We start from the raw sequence: 25,926 nt of genomic DNA on the forward strand, positions 1-25,926 counted from the left end.
AACCACATATCTCACACCTCTTTTAGACCTATTACCAGAGAGACTACAGGACACAACCTCCTTTTTACAGAAAATGGAGAATATAGGAAGATACCCTGAAGGAGCCATCCTGTTTTCTTTTGATATAGTCTCACTATACCCCTCTATCCCACAGGAAGAAGCAGCTTATGTAGTGGCCAACTTCTATGAGAAGAACTTTTCCTATGTGGAAGAAACCCTCTACAAGGACTATAACATGGCAGCTCCCCCACCATACTTAATCAAAGAAGGCATAGACCATGTGCTGTCAGGTACCCTGTTGAGATTTAATGACAGATTCTATAGACAGGGAAAAGGTACAGCCATTGGGGCCTCGGTATCGGTGGCAGTGGCAGAGATTTTTGTCCATGCAAGCATTGAGGCAAAGAGGAAGAATTTAACAAAACAACCAGAGGTTTTTTATAGGTATATAGATGATATATTTGGCATCTTTGTAGGTACAGAGGAGGAACTACAGGCCTACCATGAAGAGCTGAACAGCATTCACCCAGACCTGCAGTTCACATTAGAATACAGCAGAGAAAAGCTGCCTTTCTTAGATACCATGGTGTACTTCGATGAAGAAGGGTGCCCACAAACCACAGTATACTACAAACCCTCCAATACACACCAGTATCTACATCATATGTCAAATCATCACCCCAACCTAATTAAATCCCTCCCTTTCTCACAGGCTATAAGGATTAAGAGGATAGTCAGTGAAGAGTCAAAATTGGAACAGGCTTTACAGGAAATGACAGGGTTCTTCAGAGCCAGAGGCTATGATAATAGATGTCTCACAGCAGCTCTGGAGAAAGCAGCGCATATACAAAGACAACAGCTGCTCAACAGAAAGGCAAGAAACAATCAAAACAGGATAATATTCCCTTTATTATATTCCCCAGCATTGGCAGGTCCAGTAAGGCGCTTCCTCAACGAAATATGGGAGTGGATCAGGGAGAATTCCAGAGACACACCATGGGAAGCAGCTTTCAGGACCCCACCACCGATGATAGCCTGGAAGAAAGGAAAATCTATTGCAGAAAAGTTGATCAGAGCGCAGTTCCCATCGCCTCTGGCCATGGACAAGGAGAGAATGATAGACAGTACACAAAACTGAGGTATATGAAGCAGACCAGGTGAGCTCCCCAGTCCTACAAATTAGCAGATCAAGGTCATAGAGATCACCTGGGGAACCATTCCAGAGTTTCATATATTCAGTTTTTATTATATGATAGATTGTCTGATAAATACAATAAATCAAAATATAATAATACCGAACTAATAAAAGATTTTTTAGAAAATAAAATAAATCATGAATATGAGAAATTGGGATATACACATACGCATGGGTATAGAGTATATATATATATTGAGTAGATATATCTGTAACAAAGATATCATTATGGTTGCAAAGTTACTCTATCTAAGAAAAGTTATAATAAATATGACAAATAGAAGTGTTAACTGCTAGGCCTTCTCTCTTTCCCTTCGCTGGAGAAAGTGGGTAAGGCAGGTTTTATGCAATCACCATAAGTTCTCCACCCAGTTCCCCTTATTTAGCCCAGGCTAATTAATGGAGCGACACTGGTAGGGATTGACTTAGATCAATTTATTGAAAACTATACCCAATCCAACCCATCTCATAACAAGTATAAAGGATGATTTTTAAATAAAGGTAAGATACAGAGCCCCTCCCTGATCCCCCACCCATTCTCCCCAGTTCCCTGGCTTGGAATATCCCAAGTACAGGCAAGTCAGGTGGGACAGGTCTATGTAAATGTGAGGAGGCTAACAATATATAAGACTAATGAAAGACAACGAATACATTCAGAATAAGGCAAGACATGAAGTATAATTGAAGGTAGCAACACAGCTTATTGGGCTTTTTCACAAGTTCATTACTACCAATTGGAGGACAGAGGCACAACAGCAAAAGTCTTATGGCAGTCAAGGACACCCCCCCCCCCCCTTCGTCTTCTTTATTTTCTTTTCCTTTGTTTTCTGTGTGGTTTTCTTTGTTTCTTTTTTAGATTCTCAGGCGCCAGAACAGTTGGATGGGAACACCAAAACACCAAACCTAACCTAACCTAACCTAACCTAACCTAACCTAACCTAACCTAACCTAACCAACCTAACCTAACCTAACCTAACCTAACCTAACCTAACCTAACCTAACCTAACCTAACCTAACCTAACCTAACCTAACCTAACCTAACCTAACCTAACCTAACCTAACCTAACCTAACCTAACCTAACCTAACCTAACCTAACCTAACCTAACCTAACCTAACCTAACCTAACCTAACCTAACCTAACCTAACCTAACCTAACCTAACCTAACCTAACCTAACCTAACCTAACCTAACCTAACCTAACCTAACCTAACCTAACCTAACCTAACCTAACTACCTAACCTAACCTAACCTAACCTAACCTAACCTAACCTAACCTAACCTAACCTAACCTAACCTAACCTAACCTAACCTAACCTAACCTAACCTAACCTAACCTAACCTAACCTAACCTAACCTAACCTAACCTAACCTAACCTAACCTAACCTAACCTAACCTAACGTTAGTCGTTGGTAAAAAACGGACGGTCAGTTTTGTGATTAGATGTAGCTTTCAATATATTACAAAAACTAAAAATGAGATCTCAAGGTATTATAAAAACACAAATAGTCATTGTTACGATGGTTATTATTACGATGGTTATTGTTATAATGTTTATGATTTAACATGTGCTCCATTAACGTCAACACATTTTTGCAAGCGATGATACCAGTCTCCAAGTCCGTCTAAATAAAACTTTGGGTCGTATGATGCATACCATGTCAGAACAGCTCTTTTTTTTTACATTTTCAATGAAAAATTATAATTCTGAAATAGTTTTATATAGTTTTCTCAACACGCTAGATAGAACTAGAGACGATGAATTATTGTATGAATATTTAAAGGTTTAGGTTGGTACAAGAATGTCTAAGTGAATGGAAATTATAAATCATTCAATATGAAATTTCTCATTCAAATATATATATATATATATATATATATCTTATACAATAACAGCAACATTAGTATATGATTTTATATTATGATAAACCGCAAGACACCGGCTGTGAGTTTTTATACTAGCGCTTGGGGGGTAAAGTAAATATACATCCGTTAAAAGAAGAATGTTCGTCACATCTTCATCCAATTTATACTTTGTTGTGAAAGCTACATTTCTGCTCTGATAAAATTTGAGGATTTTATCAGTTATTTGATTATATATATATATCTCAATATATATATATATATATATATCTCAATATATATATATATATATATATATATATGAATAGTATTTGATTCTTATAAGTTTATACTTATTGCAAGCACCATTCCTAGTCAAGAGAGGGGATAATATAAAACCCAATGTCTACAACTCGATGTGCAACGACTCGATGTACATGCGTAGAGGTTGCTGTAGTTGGGGCCTTATTTATAGAGATTGTTATAATTGGTGCCTTGCTTGTTTATGAAATGATATTGATTGCAAACATGGCAACATTATCAAGCACCGATCCTAGTCAAGAGGATACTGCGGATTCCGATGTCTACGACTCGATCGACGGATTCATGACTAGTGATAAGGAGAAAAATGAACTCTACGACCCGATGTATATGCAAAACGTACTTGGGTCTCATAAAACTACATTGATTACAAACATGGCAACATTATCAAGCACCGATCCTAGTCAAGAGGATACTGCGGATCCCGATGTCTACGACTCGATCGACGGATTCATGACTGAATGATAAGGAGAAAAATGAGCGCTACGACTCGATGTATATGCAAAACGTACTCGGGTCTCATAAAACTACATTGATTACAAACATGGCAACATTATCAAGCACCGATCCTAGTCAAGAGGATACTGCGGATTCTGATGTCTACGACTCGATCGACGGATTCATGACTAATGATAAGAAGAAAAATGAACTCTACGACCTGATGTATATGCAAAACGTACTTGGGTCTCATAAAAAAATACATTGATTACAAACATGGTAACATTATCAAGCACCGATCCTAGTCAAGAGGATACTGCGGATTCCGACGTCTATGACTCGATCGACGGATTTATGATTTAATTGCTCATAGAAATATATATATATATATATATATATATATAATAAAATACTGTTGAACAAGCCAATTAGAATAAGAATAAGGTGTATAGGTTAGGTTAGAATAAAATAGATTGAGTTGTATTCACTTTTGATTTAACCTTCAGATCGTTTTTTATATATTATATTTGTTATACGATTATCTTTATTCTTGTCTTGTTTATTTTTGTCTTGTATTTTTGTCTTAAGTTGATTTACAAATGTATCAGAGTTAATTATTTGTTGTTTTTATAACTAACTTCAAGCCGGAAAAAAATATGAAACTTTTTTAGATGGGTTACAAATGCGCAATATATAAATATGTGTTATAAATTAAATTTATAAATTATATATAGATAGAAATGTTGACAATTTCATAGACTCTCCAGTGTTAGTTTTAAAAATAAATATATATATATATATCCTGTCCTTGATAAACCACAAGCACCGGATGTGACATCCGCAAGACTGGATGATGAATCATCGATGAAAATATTAACGTCTACAACGTCATTGGTGATCTCATTAGCTGCACCACAGATGAGTGGCTCAAAGCTGCACCACGGATAAGTGACCCAAGGGAATACAAAATACAGTGAAGAATGCCAAACATATATGTTGACATTGATAATCCCATAGAGGGATTAGCAAAAGGGACAGAGCCGGTAGGTTATACGGGTAGATATCCGAAGAAGAAGAAGGGGACGCCAATTCACCAATATGATTCTCTCCAGAAGAATTTGGAGATTACGTTTACGGCCATACGTGCAATCAGTAATTCAAAAACTGATGATGAGATGAAAATGAAACTTGAGAAATTAAAAAACTATATATCTAAAATCCCTCAACATTTGTTAAATGATTATGTTGATCTATTACAATCTTCTTGGCACGCGCGTTTTATTCCGGATAACGCAAAATCCATTGTCCTAGAACTGCTACTGTTGCCTGGCGTGACCAAATTTCAAACTGCTGAATGGATGAAAAAGTGTAGTAATTTATATGAGAAAATATCTCATTGTTCAACTCTGAGAACCCTGAACATGTGTGAGATACCTGTACATCATACGGATATGCAACGCTTCACCGATATGATTGCGAAACTTCACCATTTGCAGTCGCTGACCCTCATCCCCAATTATATGAAGGATCACTCTTATCACTGGGCTATCAGTCCCATAGCTCATCATTGCCGGACTTTAAGAGAATTACGAATTTTTTACAATGGAAAGGCACTCAAGGGCAATACGAGTGGGATTGAACAGTTGTCACATTGTAAAGCCCTCGAATACCTCTGGTTGTTTGATAGTAGCAACACTGACGAAACGGAAAAGGTGTATATTCTACTGAAGACTCTCTCAAAACTGAAGTTTCTCTTCCATGAGTCCATAATACCTGCCATCATCAAACTGAGAAAAGAGGATGAAGGGAAAGTCAAGAAAAAACTTGCGCTCACATACCTAGACACTTGGATGGAAAAGTATTACCTGGATACATCGCACGAAATCCGAAATAAAGATATGGGTCTGGTCGCGACCAAGAGACGCTTGACCAGTAATAATTTGTTGGATTTGATCGATACATGTCCAAATGTTAAAAATCTCAGTCTGGGAGGAGGACCACTATTCCTTGATCAGGCCTTACAAAATATACCGAATATATGCACATTGAAAATATTCGAGTTTCAACATAGCGATCACAGTCTAAATAACGTTCTCTTGAAGGATGGTCCTCTTAGAGACTTGACTGTCCTCGAGTTTACAGAAGTCCATGACCTAAACTACAACTTTTTCTCCGCCTTAGCGGATGCGTGTCCCGTTCTCGAGGTACTCAAAATCTCGCGTTCATGCATCTCGAGGGAAGGACAATTGAAAAGACCAAATGGTAGCCGAATTACTTTCCCATTTCTAAAGAAGCTAAAACTGACACGACCAATCGGCAAAAGAACCGATGGTGCGATATCGCCATTTACCGGCGATTGGCATATTGGCAAGGCTTTTATTTCATACCTTCTAGATGGTGCAACCAATATCAGCAAAATACATATACAGTTTGACAAGAGGCAATTAGACTCGAGGGACATGCCATCACATGAATATCTGCTTAAAATCTTGCAACCACTCAAGCATCTTAATTCCATTAAATTGGTGGATTTTCCTGGCGGCCCATATTTCACTTACGATAAATTGAGACCATTATTGATGGATAAAAATAATTTAGTTGAAAAGATCCAAGTGAACAACTACGACCGACTATAGTAAAGAGATGCAAATTGACTACTATAACTAGTGGACATATAACAGTGTATCACTTCTTGATACAAGAAATATAAATTGTATACAAATATTATATAATAATTAGAAAAGTATTTAATAAATTAGAGAGATATACAGGATCATATAATTCTCTATTACTTTGGCCTTTGACTCGAGTGGTCCTTGTAAAGTCAATTTATATAAAATATTTTCTTCCAAATTGGTGGTAGTGTAGATATGGGTATATATAGAGATATACTTTTAATAATATTGTAAAATAAAATAAAAATAATACCATTAGAATTGTTATCATTAGAATTGTTATATATAATTATTTTACCTTTATCCTCTATATATATATATATATATATATATATATATATATATATATATATATACCATATTATGATAAGGAGATATCTGAAGAGAATATATTAACCAGATGAAGGGAGATTATACATAAACACTTTTCATTAAACCTAATATATATTCATTAAACCTATTATATATAAATATATATTGATATTAATATCTTTACTTTTGTAAACATTTTATGTCTTGATAAACAGGATGTGATATTTTAATACTAGTGCTGGAGGGGGGGTTAAAGTTAATATATGTCTAATAAAATTAGAACATTAGTTCTTATATCTTTAGTCTATAAACATGGCAACAGTATCAAACCCTATTCCTATTCAAATAGATAATACAGAACCCGATGTCAACGACTCGATGCACATGCAACAAGTATCTGATTCTCATGCCTCTGTATCGACTACAAACGGGGCAACAGTATCAAACCCTATTCCTATTCAAATAGATAATACAGAACCCGATGTCAACGACTCGATGCACATGCAACAAGTATCTGGTTCTCATGCCTCTGTATCGACTATAAACGGGGCAACAGTATCAAACCCTATTCCTATTCAAATAGATAATACAGAACCCGATGTCAACGACTCGATGCACATGCAACAAGTATCTGGTTCTCATGCCTCTGTATCGACTATAAACGGGGCAACAGTATCAAACCCTATTCCTATTCAAATAGATAATACAGAACCCGATGTCAACGACTCGATGCACATGCAACAAGTATCTGGTTCTCATGCCTCTGTATCGACTATAAACGGGGCAACAGTATCAAACCCTATTCCTATTCAAATAGATAATACAGAACCCGATGTCAACGACTCGATGCACATGCAACAAGTATCTGATTCTCATGCCTCTGTATCGACTACAAACGGGGCAACAGTATCAAACCCTATTCCTATTCAAATAGATAATACAGAACCCGATGTCAACGACTCGATGCACATGCAACAAGTATCTGATTCTCATGCCTCTGTATCGACTATAAACGGGGCAATAGTATCACCCTCATTCCTTAATCAGAGGAGTAATGAGGATTCCTTAGTCAACGGTTCGCTAAGATTACAACCAGCACCTGACCGTGCGTCAATTATCAAAACTCAGCAATCTCAAAAGATCCCCCAAAAGCGCAAACATTTTAAAGAACAAGATCTTCAAAATGAAAGAACAATGTCATCACCCCAAGAGTCATTTAAAGAGGAAACTCTGAATCAAACTATTGTTGAGGATATAAATGAGTTAAAACAAATGAATAAAAATCAGAATATTCAAATAGAAAAGTTGAAAATACGAGTTGGTCACATGGATGAACGAGTGAAAAAATATAATAATTATCTGACAAAAGCAATTCGACTATGTCAAGAGAACATTGAACTATGTCAAAATATGGTGCAATTACTATAATGACAAACTGTCGAGATGTATCGGTATTACTAAAATGACTATATGTTGATATATAAGAAATATACCAAATTAGAAAATAATATATTTTACCCCCTATATATGTGATTGTTTGTATGTTTCAATATTAAATTATTGTAAAAGTAACTTTTCATTAAAACCTTATTATTATATATTCGTATTGATATTTTAATATCCCTATATTTTGGCCCAGGTTCATAATACAAATATGATTTAAGTAAATATTTATTTCATTTTCACAATATGGATATCTTTTATTTAGAAAACCATTAAATAATATATGGTTTAGTTTCATAAATAAACAATAGGTTGATATATAGTAACATTAAAGTAAAATTGGTTTAACAACTTTTTCAATTGTCCCTCTACAGATAGGGCACTTTGACTGGGTTAATAAGCATTTAGCACAGCAGACCATGTGATCGCAGGGGAGAATCACCACGTCCACTTCATCAGTCATGCACACTTTACATAGTCGCTTCTCATCTGTATGATCATGTTTATCTGAAAGAAATAAAAGGAACAATATTAATATTGATCATCAAGGCATATTTGACTTTGATATAACCAGAGTCGTTAGTATATTAAAAGATTAATATTGATATATAATGAATATTATATATATATATATATATATATATATATATATATATATATATATATATATAATATTCAACTAATGAATAATACATTACCTTCTTGTTCTATCCGTGACAAGTTTTTCATCTCGATATTTTCATCTCGTTGAGGATACTCGGATTGTATTTCAGGTCTTCTTACAATGTTATAATTTTGATGAGTAAGAATCCTATCAATATTTAATATATACATTTGACTTTGAAATATTAAATCATTTTCATTCATATAGGACGCAAAAGGTATAATTGTAATTCCATTACCTACTAGTTCATCTAAGACATTTTCCCCTAAATCATTTAATGTGTCTGTATTTGCATTAGCATTTGATATATTTTCAGTCGTTCTCTTATTCTGTTTTATCAAATAGTCCCATATTAAAGTTAAGGATGCGGATGCGCTTTGTTGTTCATTTAGAAACGGAATTATTCGAGAAGCAATCTCATAAGTGTTGAGCTCGCTTAGTATCTTACGATACTCACTCTCCAAATGATAGTTGTACCTATGATCGGGATAGGGAAGCTTAAAGAAAATTTCGTGACCATATTCAGGAATATTAGGATCTATATTAGAGATAAATGTTGACTGTTTAAATAAATAAATAGGATCTTCAGTATTGTCGATAGGATAAGAAGATTCATATTTCTTTTTTGTAATCATCTGTGTAAATCTCATGACAGCATATACTGTTTGATAATTTACAAGACATTCTGGTTTCAAATTAGCAATATCATCGTTGTCATTTCTATCTATATTTTTATACGATTCGATTTTTGTCCGTACGGCTGAAACACATTCGACTTCACTGGAAAACGGTATGCCGGTTTGTAAAATTTGATCACGGAGCGCATCTCTGACGGCAATGACAGGGAACCCTTGTATTATTAGGTTTCTAGTATAATCCAAACCCAAAAGATTATTCCAATCCTGTTTCGTTATCTCCAATCGATCATGTTGATCTTGACTAATATTAAAGGTACCTTTTAATGGTATATAAGACTCTTCTACTCTGACTTTATTGATAAGTTTTACATAAATACAATCAGGATTCCATTTAGCATGTAGCTCCCAAGGATCATCGTCCCATTCCCAGTTGCGAAGACCAACGCCACAATGGAAGCATTGAACATGATCACTAATTCCAGTATGATAGAATCCAGCTTCTACTAGTAATTCTGGGCTCTGATAATTGCGAAGAGGCCAATTTGAAAAACTTTGCAATCGTTTATTTCTTGTTATATAGTCATCGTATAATGGACCAACATATCTATAAGAATCCATGGCTTGATTTCTCATCTTTGGTACCTCGGTCTCCGATCCATTTTCTTGGTTATTCTTCTTAATTTTGTTTATAATATCAATTTTGTTTATAATATCACTCATATATATGGGTATATTGCCAACTGGTTTACCCTGTGCAAACCTACAATCGGGATTTTTCTTCAAGTGTATATCCCTTATAGTCACAGATGTATCATCAGAAAATTGTATATGTTCCTGACAATGAAAACAAATACAACAATTTGTGTTTCTTGAATAGAAGAACCCAGCAGCGGATAAATCTTTGGATTGTATTCTTTTATTTGGCCAATCAATGAAAGATTCTAATCTTTTTATTTCATATCTTAAATCGGTCGGCAATCCAGTAATTGAATCGAAATTATTTTCAAATGTCTTTGATCTTGGAAGAGGAGGCATATTTTGTGCAAGTAAACAATCTGGATTTTTTATTTTATGTATTTTTACAATATCATCTGATATATTGATAGTATTTAGATCAATACATATATGGCATTCAATACAAGTTATATATGAGTTACTTTTTATAAAGCCAGCCTTTGCAAGTATTTTTGGATGAATGGCATATGAGCAATTGTATTCAAAAGTCTTTCTTCGATTGAATTCACTCTTCATATCAATATTATCCATATTGTGAATAGACATTTTCTTAATACAATATACATTATCTTAATATACAATATATATAACCCAACTGCTCATATGAATGGATATTCTATATTATATGATATATAAATAACTATTTCTACAAAAATAAACTTATATTCCCATATACATAATCATATATGTATTTGTACAAAAATATATTTCTACAAAAAAATAAACTTATATTCCCATATACATAATCATATATGTATTTGTACAAAAATACATTTATTTACCTATAACATTTAAAGAATATTTCTATATATATATATATATATATATATATAGTTTTTACAATTTATATTTTGAATATATAGTGGTCATAGAAGGTATATAGGTATTTTTATTCTTCTTGTTACAAATAAGACATGTTGACTGTATTAATATACACTTTTTGCAGCATGTTATATGATTACAAGGAGAGGTAAATAATTCTATATTATTATTCAAACAAACCTTGCACAAGGATTCTTTAACAGTTTCAGCATCATCATCATCATCAGGTGAATCTGAAAAATAATTCAAATTTATATATATATATATATATTGCATAGATATATCATAATATATATATAATTTTTTTAATCAAATAAATTACAAAAACAATAATCTTACCTCTCTTCTTCCGAGTTGTTATTTTTTTTGATCCTTCACTCTTATCTTGTTGACAATATGTTGGGTTATGGTTCTCAGATATATGTAGTACAGCCTTATCATCTTGAGCTTCATTATCTTCATTTATATCATGCTTAATGTTGGGTAATAGATAATTTTTATCTTTTGCATAGTCAGTGATACGATCCCATAATCTAAACAAAGGGATATGGTTTATATCTTTATTTTTGAACCATATGTTTAGTATAGAAATTATGCATGGGCAATTTAATACATTCATTAAGCTGTGATATTCTTTTTTAAATATAAAGTCATTAGAGTCTGAAATATATGGCACAATATAGGAATATTGATATTGATACCTCAAAGTTAAAGGATCACGGGGTAATTGTTTGACTATTTGAATTGAATCATTCCTGTTGACCAAAGAAATATTTCTGATATCCACTTTCCTATTCGAAACAAGTGATTCAATATCTATTAAAAACAACATTATAGAATATAATGCATGATAATTTTCAATAATATCCATGTTACATTTCTTGTTGACAGACCCCGTATCCATTTTACCATATGATGTAATTTTCAGTCTTATTGCCATAATACATTCTTGTATAGTACAAAATGGTTTTCTATATTTCATAATTTGATCCTTGAGACAATCTTTAATAGCACAAGTGGGGTATTCTGATATCTGCAATTTTTTCGTGATATCCAAACCCATAAGAATATCCCAATCATTTTCCGTTACAGGACTATGTGGAGCAGGTTTCTTGTACATCAACCGTTTTTCCCTCTTTGCCTTAAAAAGAGAAAGTATTATATAAATAAAAAGAAAATATCACATCGAAAGAATCCGTTATAAAACAATATATATTGAGTTTCTATATATATATATATATATATCTTACCTGTTCGATAGCAGCATAACCCAATTTTCGAATATAGGGACAATCGGGATTATACATAGCATGTAGTATCCATGGGTTATCATTCCTTTCCCAATTACATATACCGAGATTGCAGTGGAAGCAATAAACATGATCACGGTATCCTGGAATAGAGATATATGAAATATTAAGGTATCCTGAAAAGATATATAATATTATATCTATTGCTTCATATATTCAGAATGGATATATATATATATATATATATATATATATATATAGTTACCTTTATAGAAGAAGCCAGCTTCTGCTATACTTGCTATTGGTATAATTGGCATTCGTATAATGGGATCTAGCAGAGGCCATTTATCAAGAGTTTGTTCACGACACTTCGGTGTTATATATTCTTTGTGAAATGGTTCAGAACTGTTGTTTATCGAGGAGGTAGCTACTTCATCATAAATCTTGCCACTATCATGACTATTTAAAATTTTATCTAAAATCTTACCTATAGAAATAGGAACATTGCCAACAGCTTCACCTTGTGCAAATTTACAGTTAGGGTTGGATTGGCCATGCATAGTCATTATAGGATACTGTGATCCAAGCTGTTGTGTAGGTGAAATAGGTCACACATATTCCACAATAATAACAAATACAATCATTGCCTTTTCTTCTATAAAAAAAGCCAGCTGCGGCTAAATCCTTGGGTTCCGTCAATGTATCTGGCCAATCTATAAAAGTCTCCAATCTTTTCACTTCATATCTTAGATCAGTATTAAATTGTTCAATTACTTTTGATCTTGGAAGTGGAGGTAAATTTCGAGCAAATATACATTCCGGATTCTTCGTTGTATGATATTCCACAATATCATTCACTTTGTTGATCTCGCTAATATCTATTTTCAAGTTACACTTGAAGCAGATCACCGATTGATCATTTTTGTAAAAGCCAGCTCTGGCAAAGACTCTTGGATGATGTGTTGCATGAATAATATCTTGAATAGATCTAAATGTATCGTGTCTATCTTGTTCCTTTTCCATCCTTATATATTCTGCATCATTATGACTGATATCACCACTGGGGTTGTTCCATTTATAGTATATTATATTTAGTCTTCTTATATCACCGTAATATTATATTTAGTCTTCTTATATCACCGTATCATCTAGTATTTACTACTAATCGATACACTCTATTCGATCTAGCACACAAACAATATCTGTAGTATAAATATTTTGTCGAGCTTAGTGTATATATATTTTTAGGCGATGCCGCTCATCTCAATGACTTATGCGAGAGGATAAATCTTTTATAAGTAATATATTACTATATTCTCTTTTTATTAATATGCGCTAATATATAATATATTATATATTATTTATTATTAACTATATCGTGTATATATATATATATATATATATATATAAAAGAATAATTACTATATTCTCTTTTTCTTGATATGTATATTTTGTTGATATACCAGTCTTGTTACACGGATAAGCTTCTCGGTACATTTGTTCGAAAACAATTAGTCGGTAAAATGGTCTAGTTATACAAATAAGCTTGTTAAAATGTCTATGGTGGGTAGTGAATATCTATATAACGATTGTTTGTCGGTAAAATTGCCTCGTTATACAATTAGGCATATTGGGGTGTCCGTTAAATTACCGGTAGGTAACTGTAACGATTGTTTGTCGGTAAAATAGTCTCGTTATATAGTTAGACTTGGTTAAAAATGTCCGTTATTTTTTTGCCAATATGGGGGGAGGGTAAGTTTTCGCGCAGGTGGGTTAATGTCAGGGGCTGGTTATTCAGAGACCGAATATTGTATCTGCTGATTTCAAAAGTGTACGACTTCGGATAACGTTAGAGCTAATGGATTCTATTTCGTTAAATAGTAAACCAAGGAAGGATCCTGCAAAGGTAAGATTATGTGAAGTTATAGACAAGTCCAATAAGTTCATGGGAGGTTATTAAAAATAATTTATACATTTGTTAATGTTTCAATTGGTGGTTTAGAAAGAATTATAAATAGTAATATTTCTTAAAATTAAGAAAACAAAAGATAAAAGTAGGTTGACATTTAACGAAGCCATATCTCGTATGTTTATATTATCAGTGATATATTAATTGGTGATTAGCGAAGAATTTACATTTATTTTTTTTTATAAAGGTCGACAATTAACGAAGCATATGATGTTATTTTATTTGCTTGTATATTTATCAATGATATTCCGATTGGTGATTTATATTTCTTCTTTTCTTGAAATAGTATATCTTTTATTTATAAAGGTCGACATTTAACGAAGCTATATTAGTTATTTAATTCTTAAAGATACTTTAATTAGTTGTTTATTTATATATTCAATTTCTTATTGATATTTCAAAATTGGTTGTTTATAATTCGACGTAGCCGTATTAACTATTTCATTCTATATTTTTAAAGATATTTCAAATAATAGATTGTTTATAATTTGACGAAGCCGGCCATATTATTCATTTAATTCTGTATTCTTATATTCATATTCCTAAAGATGTTTCAATTAGTTGTATATAATTTGACGAAGCCGTATTAACTATTTCATTCTATATTTGTAAAGATATTTCAAATAATAGATTGTTTATAATTTGACGATGCCGGCCATATTATTCATTTAATTCTGTATTCTTATATTCATATTCCTAAAGATATTTTAATTAGTTGTATATAATTTGACGAAGTCAGCCATATTAATTATTTAATTTGATAATATTATTTTTATGATTTAGAAATATGCTTTGCCCATGGCTAATGAAAATTATTCATTGTGTTAATATTATTATATTATGATGTAATATTGATATAGTCACATTACTATAATATTGGTATATTCTTCTAATATTGGTATATTCTTATAATATTGGTATATTCTTATAATATTGGTATATTCTTCTAATATTGGTATATTCTTATAATATTGATATATTCTTATAATATTGGTATATTCTTCTAATATTGGTATATTCTTCTAATATTGGTATATTCTTCTAATATTGGTATATTCTTCTAATATTGGTATATTCTTATAATATTGGTATATTCTTATAATATTGGTATATTCTTATAATATTGGTATATTCTTATAATATTGGTATATTCTTATAATATTGGTATATTCTTATAATATTGGTATATTCTTCTAATATTGGCATATTCTTCTAATTATAGTGTTGGTATTATCATATTTTTATTTTATTTACAGGTTACCCCTATTGTTACTACCTCTACTGCTCCAACCGATTCCACTTCTATTTTTGTTGCTGCTCCAACCGATTCTACTGCTAGTATTATTCATCCTACTGCTGTCTCTGCTACCAACTCTACTGCTACCTCTGCTGATCCCACTGTTATATCATCTAATGTTATTGATGATGATGATACAAATGAAGACAATGAACAAGAGGTTAGTTTTTAATAGTTTATTAATAATCTAAATATGATATTTTTAAAGCTATATATCAATCTTATTGTTATTTTTATTGATAATATTTTAACTATTATAATATTTCAGGATATTGTATATGTTTCAAAGAAACCGTCCGGCAGATTAACACCGAGTGCCAAAGAAAAACAGGTGAAAAAGATATTGGATGGACCAAAAATAGACACCAACAAGTTAATTTGCATCATTTGCAGCAAGGTAAAGACATTCGTATATGAGACATATATTTATATATATATATATATATATATATATATATATATATATATAACAAATAATGATATATTTTCTTATATTGTATATTTTTAATAACTCTTATAATTTTCTTTATATTTGGCAGCAATATGTGAAATTGAAGAGGCATATGAGGGACGTGCATAAAATGACGGGAAGGGACCTCGAGATAAAATACAGCGAGGCGAGAACGTCGCAACACGCCTCTGTCGCCGCCGGCCTCCGTCTGAGCAATTGTAACATTTGCGGCAAGGGCGTGCGGCACATGAAGTGCCACCTGCAGAACATGCACGGACTAGAGCCGGGCAGCGACGCGTACCGATCGGCGCTGGGCACGAACGCCGAGCGTCTCCGCGCCCCGTCCGCGGCCCGGCGGCAAGCGAACCGGGCGAGGAGAGAGGGCCTGGCCAAGATTCCGCTGTCGGTGCAGGCGTGGATCGGTCACGAATCGCGGGGAGGACTGACCGTGGACGAGCGAGGCATGCTGCGCAACATGCGACTGGTGATCGAGATCCTGGCGCGGCATTCGCTGACCGTCATGGACCTGATCGAGCACCGGACGGTCAAGCGATCTTACGAGCTGTTGTACGCCGCGCTGGAGCGGGACCGGCGCTACAAGCACATGAGCATCAACGTCATCCTGGGACATCTCAAGCGTTTCCTCGAATGGGCGTGTGCCGAGGTCAACCATCCCCTGTGCGAGCTGACCAAGCGCGAACACGCCTTCTATTCCAGATTGTGCCGCAAGAGGGGCGACCTGGAGAACATGAATAGAAAGGTGGCCGAGTACGTGCCCACGATCGGCGAGATGGGACCCCTGATCCGCTGTGCGAAGCATCGGGATGTCGTGAACGGCCTGATCGAACGACCGCGAGCGACCCTGGCCGAATGCAGTATCGACCTGATCCACGCCGCGCTCGCCTGGCCCCTGATCATCAGGGCGGGAGCGAGAACGGGCGTCGTGCGAAACCTGCTCGTCAGCGAAGTGCTGGAGGCGATCGACACGTCCGACGGCGTCATCGTCAAAGTCAAGCAGCACAAGACATCGTCGCTGTACGGTCCCTACCAGATTGGACTAACCGCCACCGAGCACGGCATGCTGGTCAGCTTTATTCGGCACAGGGCATGGAAGTCGGACTACGTTTTCTCGACGAACCGCGGCACGCCCTTTTCCCTGGCCAACATTCAGCGTTTCATGCGGAAATTCTTCGAGCGGTACGACCTGCCCGACTTGCGTATAGCGAGCGTGAGAAAGTTTCTGACCACGCAGGTTCACAGCGCGGGCGACGATCGGATTCAGGAGGCGACCGCGTCGCTGCTCAAGCACAGCGTAAAGACCGCCAAACGCGACTACAAGGCCATGCAGCGCGATCGGCACGCTCTCGACACGGCCAATCACCTGTCGCGAATGTTGCGGGACCAGCTGAAAGAACGGGATGAAAACGACAACAATATCGAGACCGCCGAAGAGGAACCTATCAACAATGAAAATATCGTTGATGACGATATCATTATATCTACCGCTACCACTACGGCTGATAGAAATGAAGATATTGCCGACAATTTAAATGTTAATAATAGTGTTATACCTGGCACTAGTATTATCCATGATAATAATAATAATAATAATACTAGTATTATCCATGATAATAATAACAATAATAATAATAATACTATGGATGAGGATATTCCTATAATATATAAAAAACGTGATAGTAAATTTAAACCTCAACATCTTCTACTCATTAAAAAGGTATTTCAAGGTAACATCAACAAGAGAAGAGTACCAACTCTAAATATAATAGAACAAAGGAGACAGGAACTAGAGGATATTTACAATCATGATGGTTATAATTCCGAAACATTGACTAAAAAAATTTATGAGTCTATAAGGTCACAAATACGACTACGCCATTGACTAAATCTATAAGGTCACAAATACGACTACATTACCAATAATATTATATTTTGTTTAAAATAAAAAAATTGTGTTTTATACTCTTGTTTTTTATTTACATATACAATATATATATATATATATTAACTTGATTGACATACAAGTTGATGATAATGACTTTTCACGTTTATATCTTTATTTTATATATATATATATTATTATATATATATATATTATTATTATATATATACATATATATTATTATTATATATATACATATATATTATCATTATAGAATAATGGTATAGATGGATTATATTAGTTCACTCCCTCCCTCCCTCTCTCAATCTTTTCCAACTATCTATAATTATACCCAACTGCTCTCCATCTTTAACATTGAATTCATTCGTTATCCAGTCTAACATCTTAGATCTTTGTCTACCTCTTGCTCTTTTTCCTGCCATTTCAGTTTCCATGATATTTTTTTCTATCCCTCCCTCTCTTCCAAGTTCATATCCAATAAAATTCCATTGCGTTAACCTGATCTTATCTATTAACCTGGTCTTATCTAGTAGCTGTCTTTTTATTTCCATCGAGTCCAAAATGTCTTCATCCGGCATCTTTGTTTTATTTATCATTTTTTTATAAAACCATATTTCTATTGCTTCAAGCCTTTTTTCCATATGTTTAGTTATCGTCCACGACTCGCATCCATACAACAATACTGGCCATATATAATGGTTCAATAAAAATATTTTATTTTCCAGGTTTAGATTATTTGTATAAAATATCTCTCTCATGTCCATAAATGCTTTTTTGGCTAAATTGATCCTGTATTTGATATCCGTATCTGATCTACCATCCGATGTTATCCAACTGCCTAAATATTTGAAATGATCCACTTGTTTAATTAGTACTCCGTTTACTGTGACACAACATTCCGGTATATGTACTTTCTTGCTAGTCGCCATCACATGGCATTTCTGGTATTTTATCTTTGATCCCACTCGCTCACTTTCCTTCGTTACAATATCCAATATTCTCTGAAGTTTTTCTTCACTGTCTGCAATCAAAACAATGTTATCTGCATATCTAAAGTTGTTATAGTTCGTCCCCTCTAAATCGACCCCCTCGCATGCCCTTATTTTATCGAGAGCTTCTTCGCTATACATGTTGAATAAATCTGGTGATAACTCACAGTCTTTCTTTATCTCTACCCAGTCATCCAATTCTCTTTGGAAATTGATGGCAACTTTTTTATCATGGTATAGGCTACTTATTAATTTACGATCTCTTCTATCGATCTCTAGTTTCTCTTGCAATTCTTTCAGTTTATCATACTTTATACAGGTGAACGGCTTCACATAGTTCATATAACATATATACAAGTCTTTTTGTTTTTCAATGGATTTTTCTATTAACATTCTCAAACAGAAAATTGCATTTCTTGTTTCTTTTTCAAATCTATATCCAAACTGTTCATCTGTGTCCCTTTTTCTAATGATTGTTCTATTCCGAGTAAATATTACTCTTAAAACGATTTTCGTTACATAACTCATTAGAATAATGACTCTGTCAACTTTATCATTTATAGTTTCAGATCTTTTGGGTAGGACCGTGAGGATAGACTCGAGTAGTTCCTCAAAAAGGACTTTCGAATCATATACATAATTAACAATATCAACAAGCTCACAATCTTTTAAAGATTGAATTGTTTCAAGAGAAACATAATCATATAGTATTTCATTTTCCATCTCTATCTTTTTTATTGCATGTTTAATCTCTTTACTCGTTATTGGCCCCTCGATCATATATCTCCTCCATGTTGGTCTTTTTATTGTATTCGCTTCTGAATAAAGACTTGTATTATATTCTGTCCACCTTTTCTTAACTTGGTTTAGCTCTATCAACATTTTGTTGTGATCATCTCTTATCTTCTCACGCTGTTCCAGATATTTTTCTCTTCTTGTTCTATACATCTTTTGAATCTTATCGTTATATACCAATTGAATATATATATATATATCTCAGTATTTAGGAATTTTATATCTTTACCTCTTGGTAATTATACAGTTATTCAATAACCGATATATACTGATCGACAGATAATGAAAAAGGTTCACCCCCTCATTGCTATAGAACTTGTCTTTGATTTGCTTGTCATATAATATATATATATCTATATCTATATCTATTATAGTTATATGGAAATATAATAATATTTATATTAATCATACAAATGATTAGTTTCTATATTTACAATATCAGTGAATTCATCCCCAACCTACATTACAAATATATTTCTTAAATCTTTATTATGTTCATGTAATTTATATTACAAGCATATTTATTAAATCTTTATTATATTCATTTCATTTACATTACAAATATATGTTTTTAAATCTTTATTATATTCGTGTCATTTATATTAAATATATGATTTTAAATCTTTTATTATATTCGTGTCATTTATATTAAATATATGTTTTTAAATATTTTAGTGTCATTTATATTAAATATATGATTTTAAATCTTTTATTATATTCGTGTCATTTATATTAAATATATGTTTTTATATCTTTATTATATTCATGTCAATTATATTAAAAATACGTTTCTCAAATCTTTATAATATCTATTTACTTTTCATAATATGAACCCTTAGGACCATAGAGTCATATATATTCATATATTGGATATTCCAGTCATATACTGGATATTCCATTAATATTATATTATCTATTTTTATTTCTTATTATTTTTCATCTGGTATTGGTTATTGTAGAGGTCTGCAATCTGAAAAAAAGAGAAATATTAAAATTGAAAGAATAATATTTATGGTTATATTGCAATAATAATTTATATATATATATATATATATATATATATATATATTATATTTTTGGCTATGTTTTCATTTTTCTTTACCTGTACTGCATTTGTGATTTCTTTAGGATTTTTATCATCACGAATTCTTACAAATCTTGGAAATCTCAAAGAAATGCCCTTTTCTGGATCAACCTATAAGTATAAAATTAAATATCACCATTAGAAATAATATTTGTTTTTTTTCTAAAATATAACAATATCTCTATTAAATAATTTTAATATTCGTTAAAACATACCAGTCCTACTGCAGCTTTGTATATAGGTGAAAGGGAAAGATCTGCACACTTAATCTCCCAAACTTTCACAGGCTTAAACCAGTGATCAGGACCAGTACCATTTTCATAACTAGAATATAATGAAGAATATATTCATATCAATTTTTTAAAAGAAATATATACTTGTTCAATTCATACCACAGTAAAAATTATTCATTAAAAAATATAAATGATACGGTCTATATAATAACCTAAATACAAACCTATAATTAGTCATTGGTTTTTCTACAATGTATTGTTGGAAAAGGGTAGAACATTCTTGTAAATTTTGTTCTGTAAAACCCGTACCAATCTGAAATGTAAAATTGATATTTCAAATATGAATTTCATACTCATTTGTATATCAATATTGAGGATATTAAGAAAAAACAACATACCTTGCACAAAGACTGGAATTTGTCTTTAGTTTCATCATAGCAAGCTACAAGAAACTTTCCATATTGCCCAGTGCGCTTGCCTTGGCCTAAATAGCCTCCAATGACCACAACATCAATTGTATCCCCCATCTGGAATTATTACCAGTTAATTTGTATATATATATATATGTATATATATATATATATATATATATATATATATATACATGATTAAATGACAATCGATGTAATATACAAGAACTAACATGTTTATATATATATGAAAAAAAAAACATGAGACATACTCTATTAAGGTAGTCCTTCTTCAATTTTAACCATTTGTGTGATCGTTTTCCTATATCGTAAATAGCATTCACATCCAGAGATTTGATCATGAGACCCTCACATTTTTCTGAAAATTCACATTTATATATTAGCAATAGTGATTTTGATAATATGTTGATTTATAATATCATGTTTTCCCATGCGAATGGAATAAAGTAGATTCACCTTTAAGGGATTCCTCCATAAATTCTTCAATATCTTCTGTATTAGTGGAGTCCATATTCTTTGCAAAGATAAATCTCCCTTCTTTCTCTTTAAAATTATTTCGTAATAGAGTACGACGTATCTCGAATGACTTCTTGACCAGTGATTCGCCATTCAGATAAAGCAAATCAAAGGGAAATATACATATGTGTACTTTGAGATCCTTTTCATTAACACCCTGATAAGTAAAAAAACATATTTTTTTTTAGATTATATTCGAGTTTTATATTTGTAATATTTTATGGGATTTCTATATATGTATATATAATTGTAAAGTTAAATGTATATATTACCTTTCTCTTTCTGGTACTTAGGACTTGGAAGGGTAAGATTTGCTGGTTTTCTTTATCCCAAGCCACAACCTCCGCGTCAATGATACATGATTTAACATCTTTTCCCAATACATTTCTCAAGATGGAAATAACATCGGGATATTTGGTTGTGTTATTTTCTTGATTCCTACTATATATATTGATTGTACCATCATCCTTTAAATGGATCTGTAATATATATATATACATATATAATATAAATGAATAGATATAAATTTAATTTAAAAAAGGTGGTTATATAAAACAAACTCTAATTATTAGAAGTAAACATATATATACCTGTGCTCTCTCCCCATCATACTTGAATTCACAAGTAAACTTGACATTCTCAAAACGCTTCAAGACTTCAGAAATTCCAGTAGTAGGATGAGCTAACATCGATTTCAATGGAATTCCAGGGGTAAGGGAGCAGTATTTGGGGAGTTCCTCAATCCCTTCGGTTAAAAGGATTGGTATGATCTTATCATATGAAGGGAATTCACTGAAAATAAGATATAATATATATATATATATATATATATATATATATATATATATATATATTAAATATGGATATTTAATATATAGTAACTTGAAAAATATTATATATTAAAATACTGTACCATATAACAACCAATGACACTTTTAAAAGTGCTAACATTTTTTTTATATAATTAAACATTGATCACAATTCTTACTTGTAGATCGTGCTTAGTATTGTACCGTACTTTTCAAATTGTTTTTTTAACTGTTTTGAACCTATTGTTTTGCCCGCATTAATAATATTCGGTGGATATTTTTGACCTGGAGGTGTAAGGTAGATAGCTTGGGCTATGGCCTGAAAAAAAATATTTAATATTATAAAAAAGGTTATAATATTAATGTCTAAGACTTTATAAATAATATAATATACAATATTTGGTAATGTTGACTTTGATTAAACCATAAACCCACCTGCAGAACCGACTTCTCGGCCAAACCAATGCGAAGTTTTCCATTGAGAGATCGGACAAGATAACGGGATTCGGAAGCTCGACAGGCAATATATATATCCTTTATCTTGTCAATCTTTTTACCGTGAGCCTGTATGAGGATATAGAATATATCTTGCTTCAATATTATATATATATAATATATATATATATATGTATGTATGTATATAAATGATGTTATATTTAGTTTAAAATATATAAATTTATATAACCTACATCATTGCCAGCTAGAGATGCAATTTCTTTCAGCTGGTCAAAGAGATCTTTTACTGTCAAATTTGGCATATTTGTGATTCTTTCAGTCGAATGGCATTGTTCAGCAACAATACCGAGATCACCTTTCTGTTTTCTATCTTGTTTAATCTTCTCAATACTATGTCTTGAAGCTTGGGCAATTGCTCGCATAAGAATATTTTCTCCTATACCCAGCTCGGTGCCTAAGAAAAAAGAATATACTTGTTGGATATATATATATATATATATATATATATATATATATATATATTCTATCAATGAATAGATCAAATATTTTATTATTTTTTTATATATTACAAACTTCAACATACCTTCAAAGGCAGGTGCTATTTTATTGAGACATAGGTAGACACAACATAATAAATCATCTGGAGACAAGACAATAACAGATCTGAAGAAATTTGCCAATGTCTCAATAATCTTCAAACGACCGTTTGTTTTTTCAATCAATTTCATAGTGTTGACTAGAGCCATATAAGGTGTCCTGAAATTGTAAATATGTAATTAAACCTCTTAAATATAACCAATAAAAGTGTGTTCATTTACGGTAATATTAAATAATTAACATTATACAAAGGATTCTTACTCTTCACCCTGCTTCCAGAAGGCATCGTTAATGGGATGATAATTGTCCTTAGAAGGATCATAATCTAGCCCAAGTTCCAGCTTGGAGTATTTTTGGGCAGGTGGTTTATTATCATTATCTGGATATCTTTCGGTCTCCTTTTCCTTTTCAATACAATCATTGTTTCGTTTCATGTTTTATATTTTATACAAATAATGAAATCAAAATATTAACTTTTATATAGATATTTATTTAGTTTCAATACTATATTTCTATATAGTCACTTATTTAGTTTCAATACTTTATAGATACTTATTTAGTTTCAATACTTTATAGATACTTATTTAGTTTCAATACTGTATAGACACTTATTTAGTTTCAATACTGTATAGACACTTATTTAGTTTAAATACTATATTTCTATATAGATACTTATTTAGTTTCTATACTATATTTCTATATAGATACTTATTTAGTTTCTATACTATATTTCTATATATATACTTGTTTAGTTTCAATACTATATTTCTATATAGATACTTGTTTAGTTTCAATACTATATTTCTATATAGATACTTGTTTAGTTTCAATACTAGTTTCAATAATAAATCTATAGAGTAGGTAAATTGTAACGGTCCTTTGATATATTTTTATATGTATATGAATATATTAAATTATATATGGATTTGGATTATGTTTTAGATGATGAATAAGATATGAATATAAATACTCTATAATATACTCATTATATTTATTATATGCCCATGGATAGTATACAATTTATATTTCATTTTTATATATATATATATATATATATTGTTGGTATTTAATGATTATATATCGTTGGTATTTAATGAGAATTTTCTAATTTTATCTGACATTCATTACATTTGATAATACACGATGGTATGTTATATTTTTGACACATGGGACATTGAATCATAAATCTTTTACAGTCATAGATACTTGTTGGTATTTTAGGTATATCATAGTGAGAACCATGTGATGTTATTGAAGGTGTACATGTTATCGATTCCATCTGGCAAATTTTACTTTTTCTGGGTAAAGTGTTAGAGTGATAATATATAGGGTTTGGTATACGATAAATACTTTTGGGTACATCGTAAGTCGTGTTAGGGGCTATTTGTCTCGGGTCCTTGTATTGTTCGGTATCCTTTGTTTTATAATAATCCTTTTTTTCAGATACCTTCTGTTCATTGGCTGATAGTAACATATAATTATTATTATTTATCTTCCTATTCATATCAATATAAACATGTTCATCAATATCGTCATATATATGTTCTTGAATTGTATTTCGATTTATATTAGTAGATATATTGTCATTCTTAATGATTCCCGTTCATATGAAGACATGTTCGTCATTCTGTCGGAATAATCATTTTAGCATCCAAGATATTTATCAATTTTGAATACCCTTCTAGCGATTTACTTCCCATGCGTAATAGTAGGAAGTAAATCGATACATCTATATTATAATCAGATACTGTACCTAGACAATTCCTAAATTTGTTATTGTCATTGTCATGATACTGAAGAGTCGTTTTTAGATTAAAATATTTTTACTTTTCGTATCCTTTTCAGACAATAATCTAAGAAGACATGGATTTACAAATAACAATCACAGTTTGTTTCATTTTTCTTGTTATTAAAACTAAGACTCATATTTTTTATTTTTTGCATCAATCAAAATAGGATAATCTGTCGCCTTGGAATATTGAAGAGTATTTTTCTCTTGGATATTTAATATCTTGCCGCATCCTTACTAATTGTAAATTTGTAT

General features: G+C 32.1%; 2 protein-coding genes across 2 annotated transcripts; both read right to left on the reverse strand.

The window, feature by feature from the left end:
- Positions 1-8,553: 8,553 nt before the first annotated feature.
- LOC125024832 (baculoviral IAP repeat-containing protein 3-like) lies at positions 8,554-13,357 on the reverse strand. The gene is made up of 9 exons (XM_047612596.1): positions 13,109-13,357; positions 12,822-12,921; positions 12,600-12,632; positions 12,335-12,477; positions 11,978-12,225; positions 11,515-11,617; positions 10,269-10,361; positions 9,347-10,046; positions 8,554-8,732 (listed from the first exon to the last, which is right to left on the reverse strand). Exons 1-9 carry the CDS (start codon positions 13,355-13,357, stop codon positions 8,554-8,556), a joined length of 1,848 nt encoding a protein of 615 aa, XP_047468552.1.
- A 7,318-nt stretch (positions 13,358-20,675) lies between these two features.
- On the reverse strand, positions 20,676-24,223 carry LOC125024833 (DNA ligase 1-like; the record flags this gene model as incomplete). The annotated part of the gene is made up of 14 exons (XM_047612598.1): positions 20,676-20,726; positions 20,859-20,951; positions 21,056-21,164; positions 21,298-21,386; positions 21,472-21,600; positions 21,756-21,862; positions 21,961-22,177; positions 22,293-22,499; positions 22,611-22,812; positions 23,009-23,148; positions 23,265-23,393; positions 23,519-23,739; positions 23,869-24,041; positions 24,144-24,223. Coding segments are annotated over 14 exons (1,947 nt in total), but the record flags the coding sequence as incomplete, so codon positions are not given.
- Positions 24,224-25,926: the final 1,703 nt, after the last annotated feature.

This window comes from Penaeus chinensis, unplaced genomic scaffold (assembly GCF_019202785.1).
Source record: "Penaeus chinensis breed Huanghai No. 1 unplaced genomic scaffold, ASM1920278v2 CTG_6349, whole genome shotgun sequence".
Taxonomy (NCBI): Eukaryota; Metazoa; Arthropoda; class Malacostraca; order Decapoda; family Penaeidae; genus Penaeus; species Penaeus chinensis.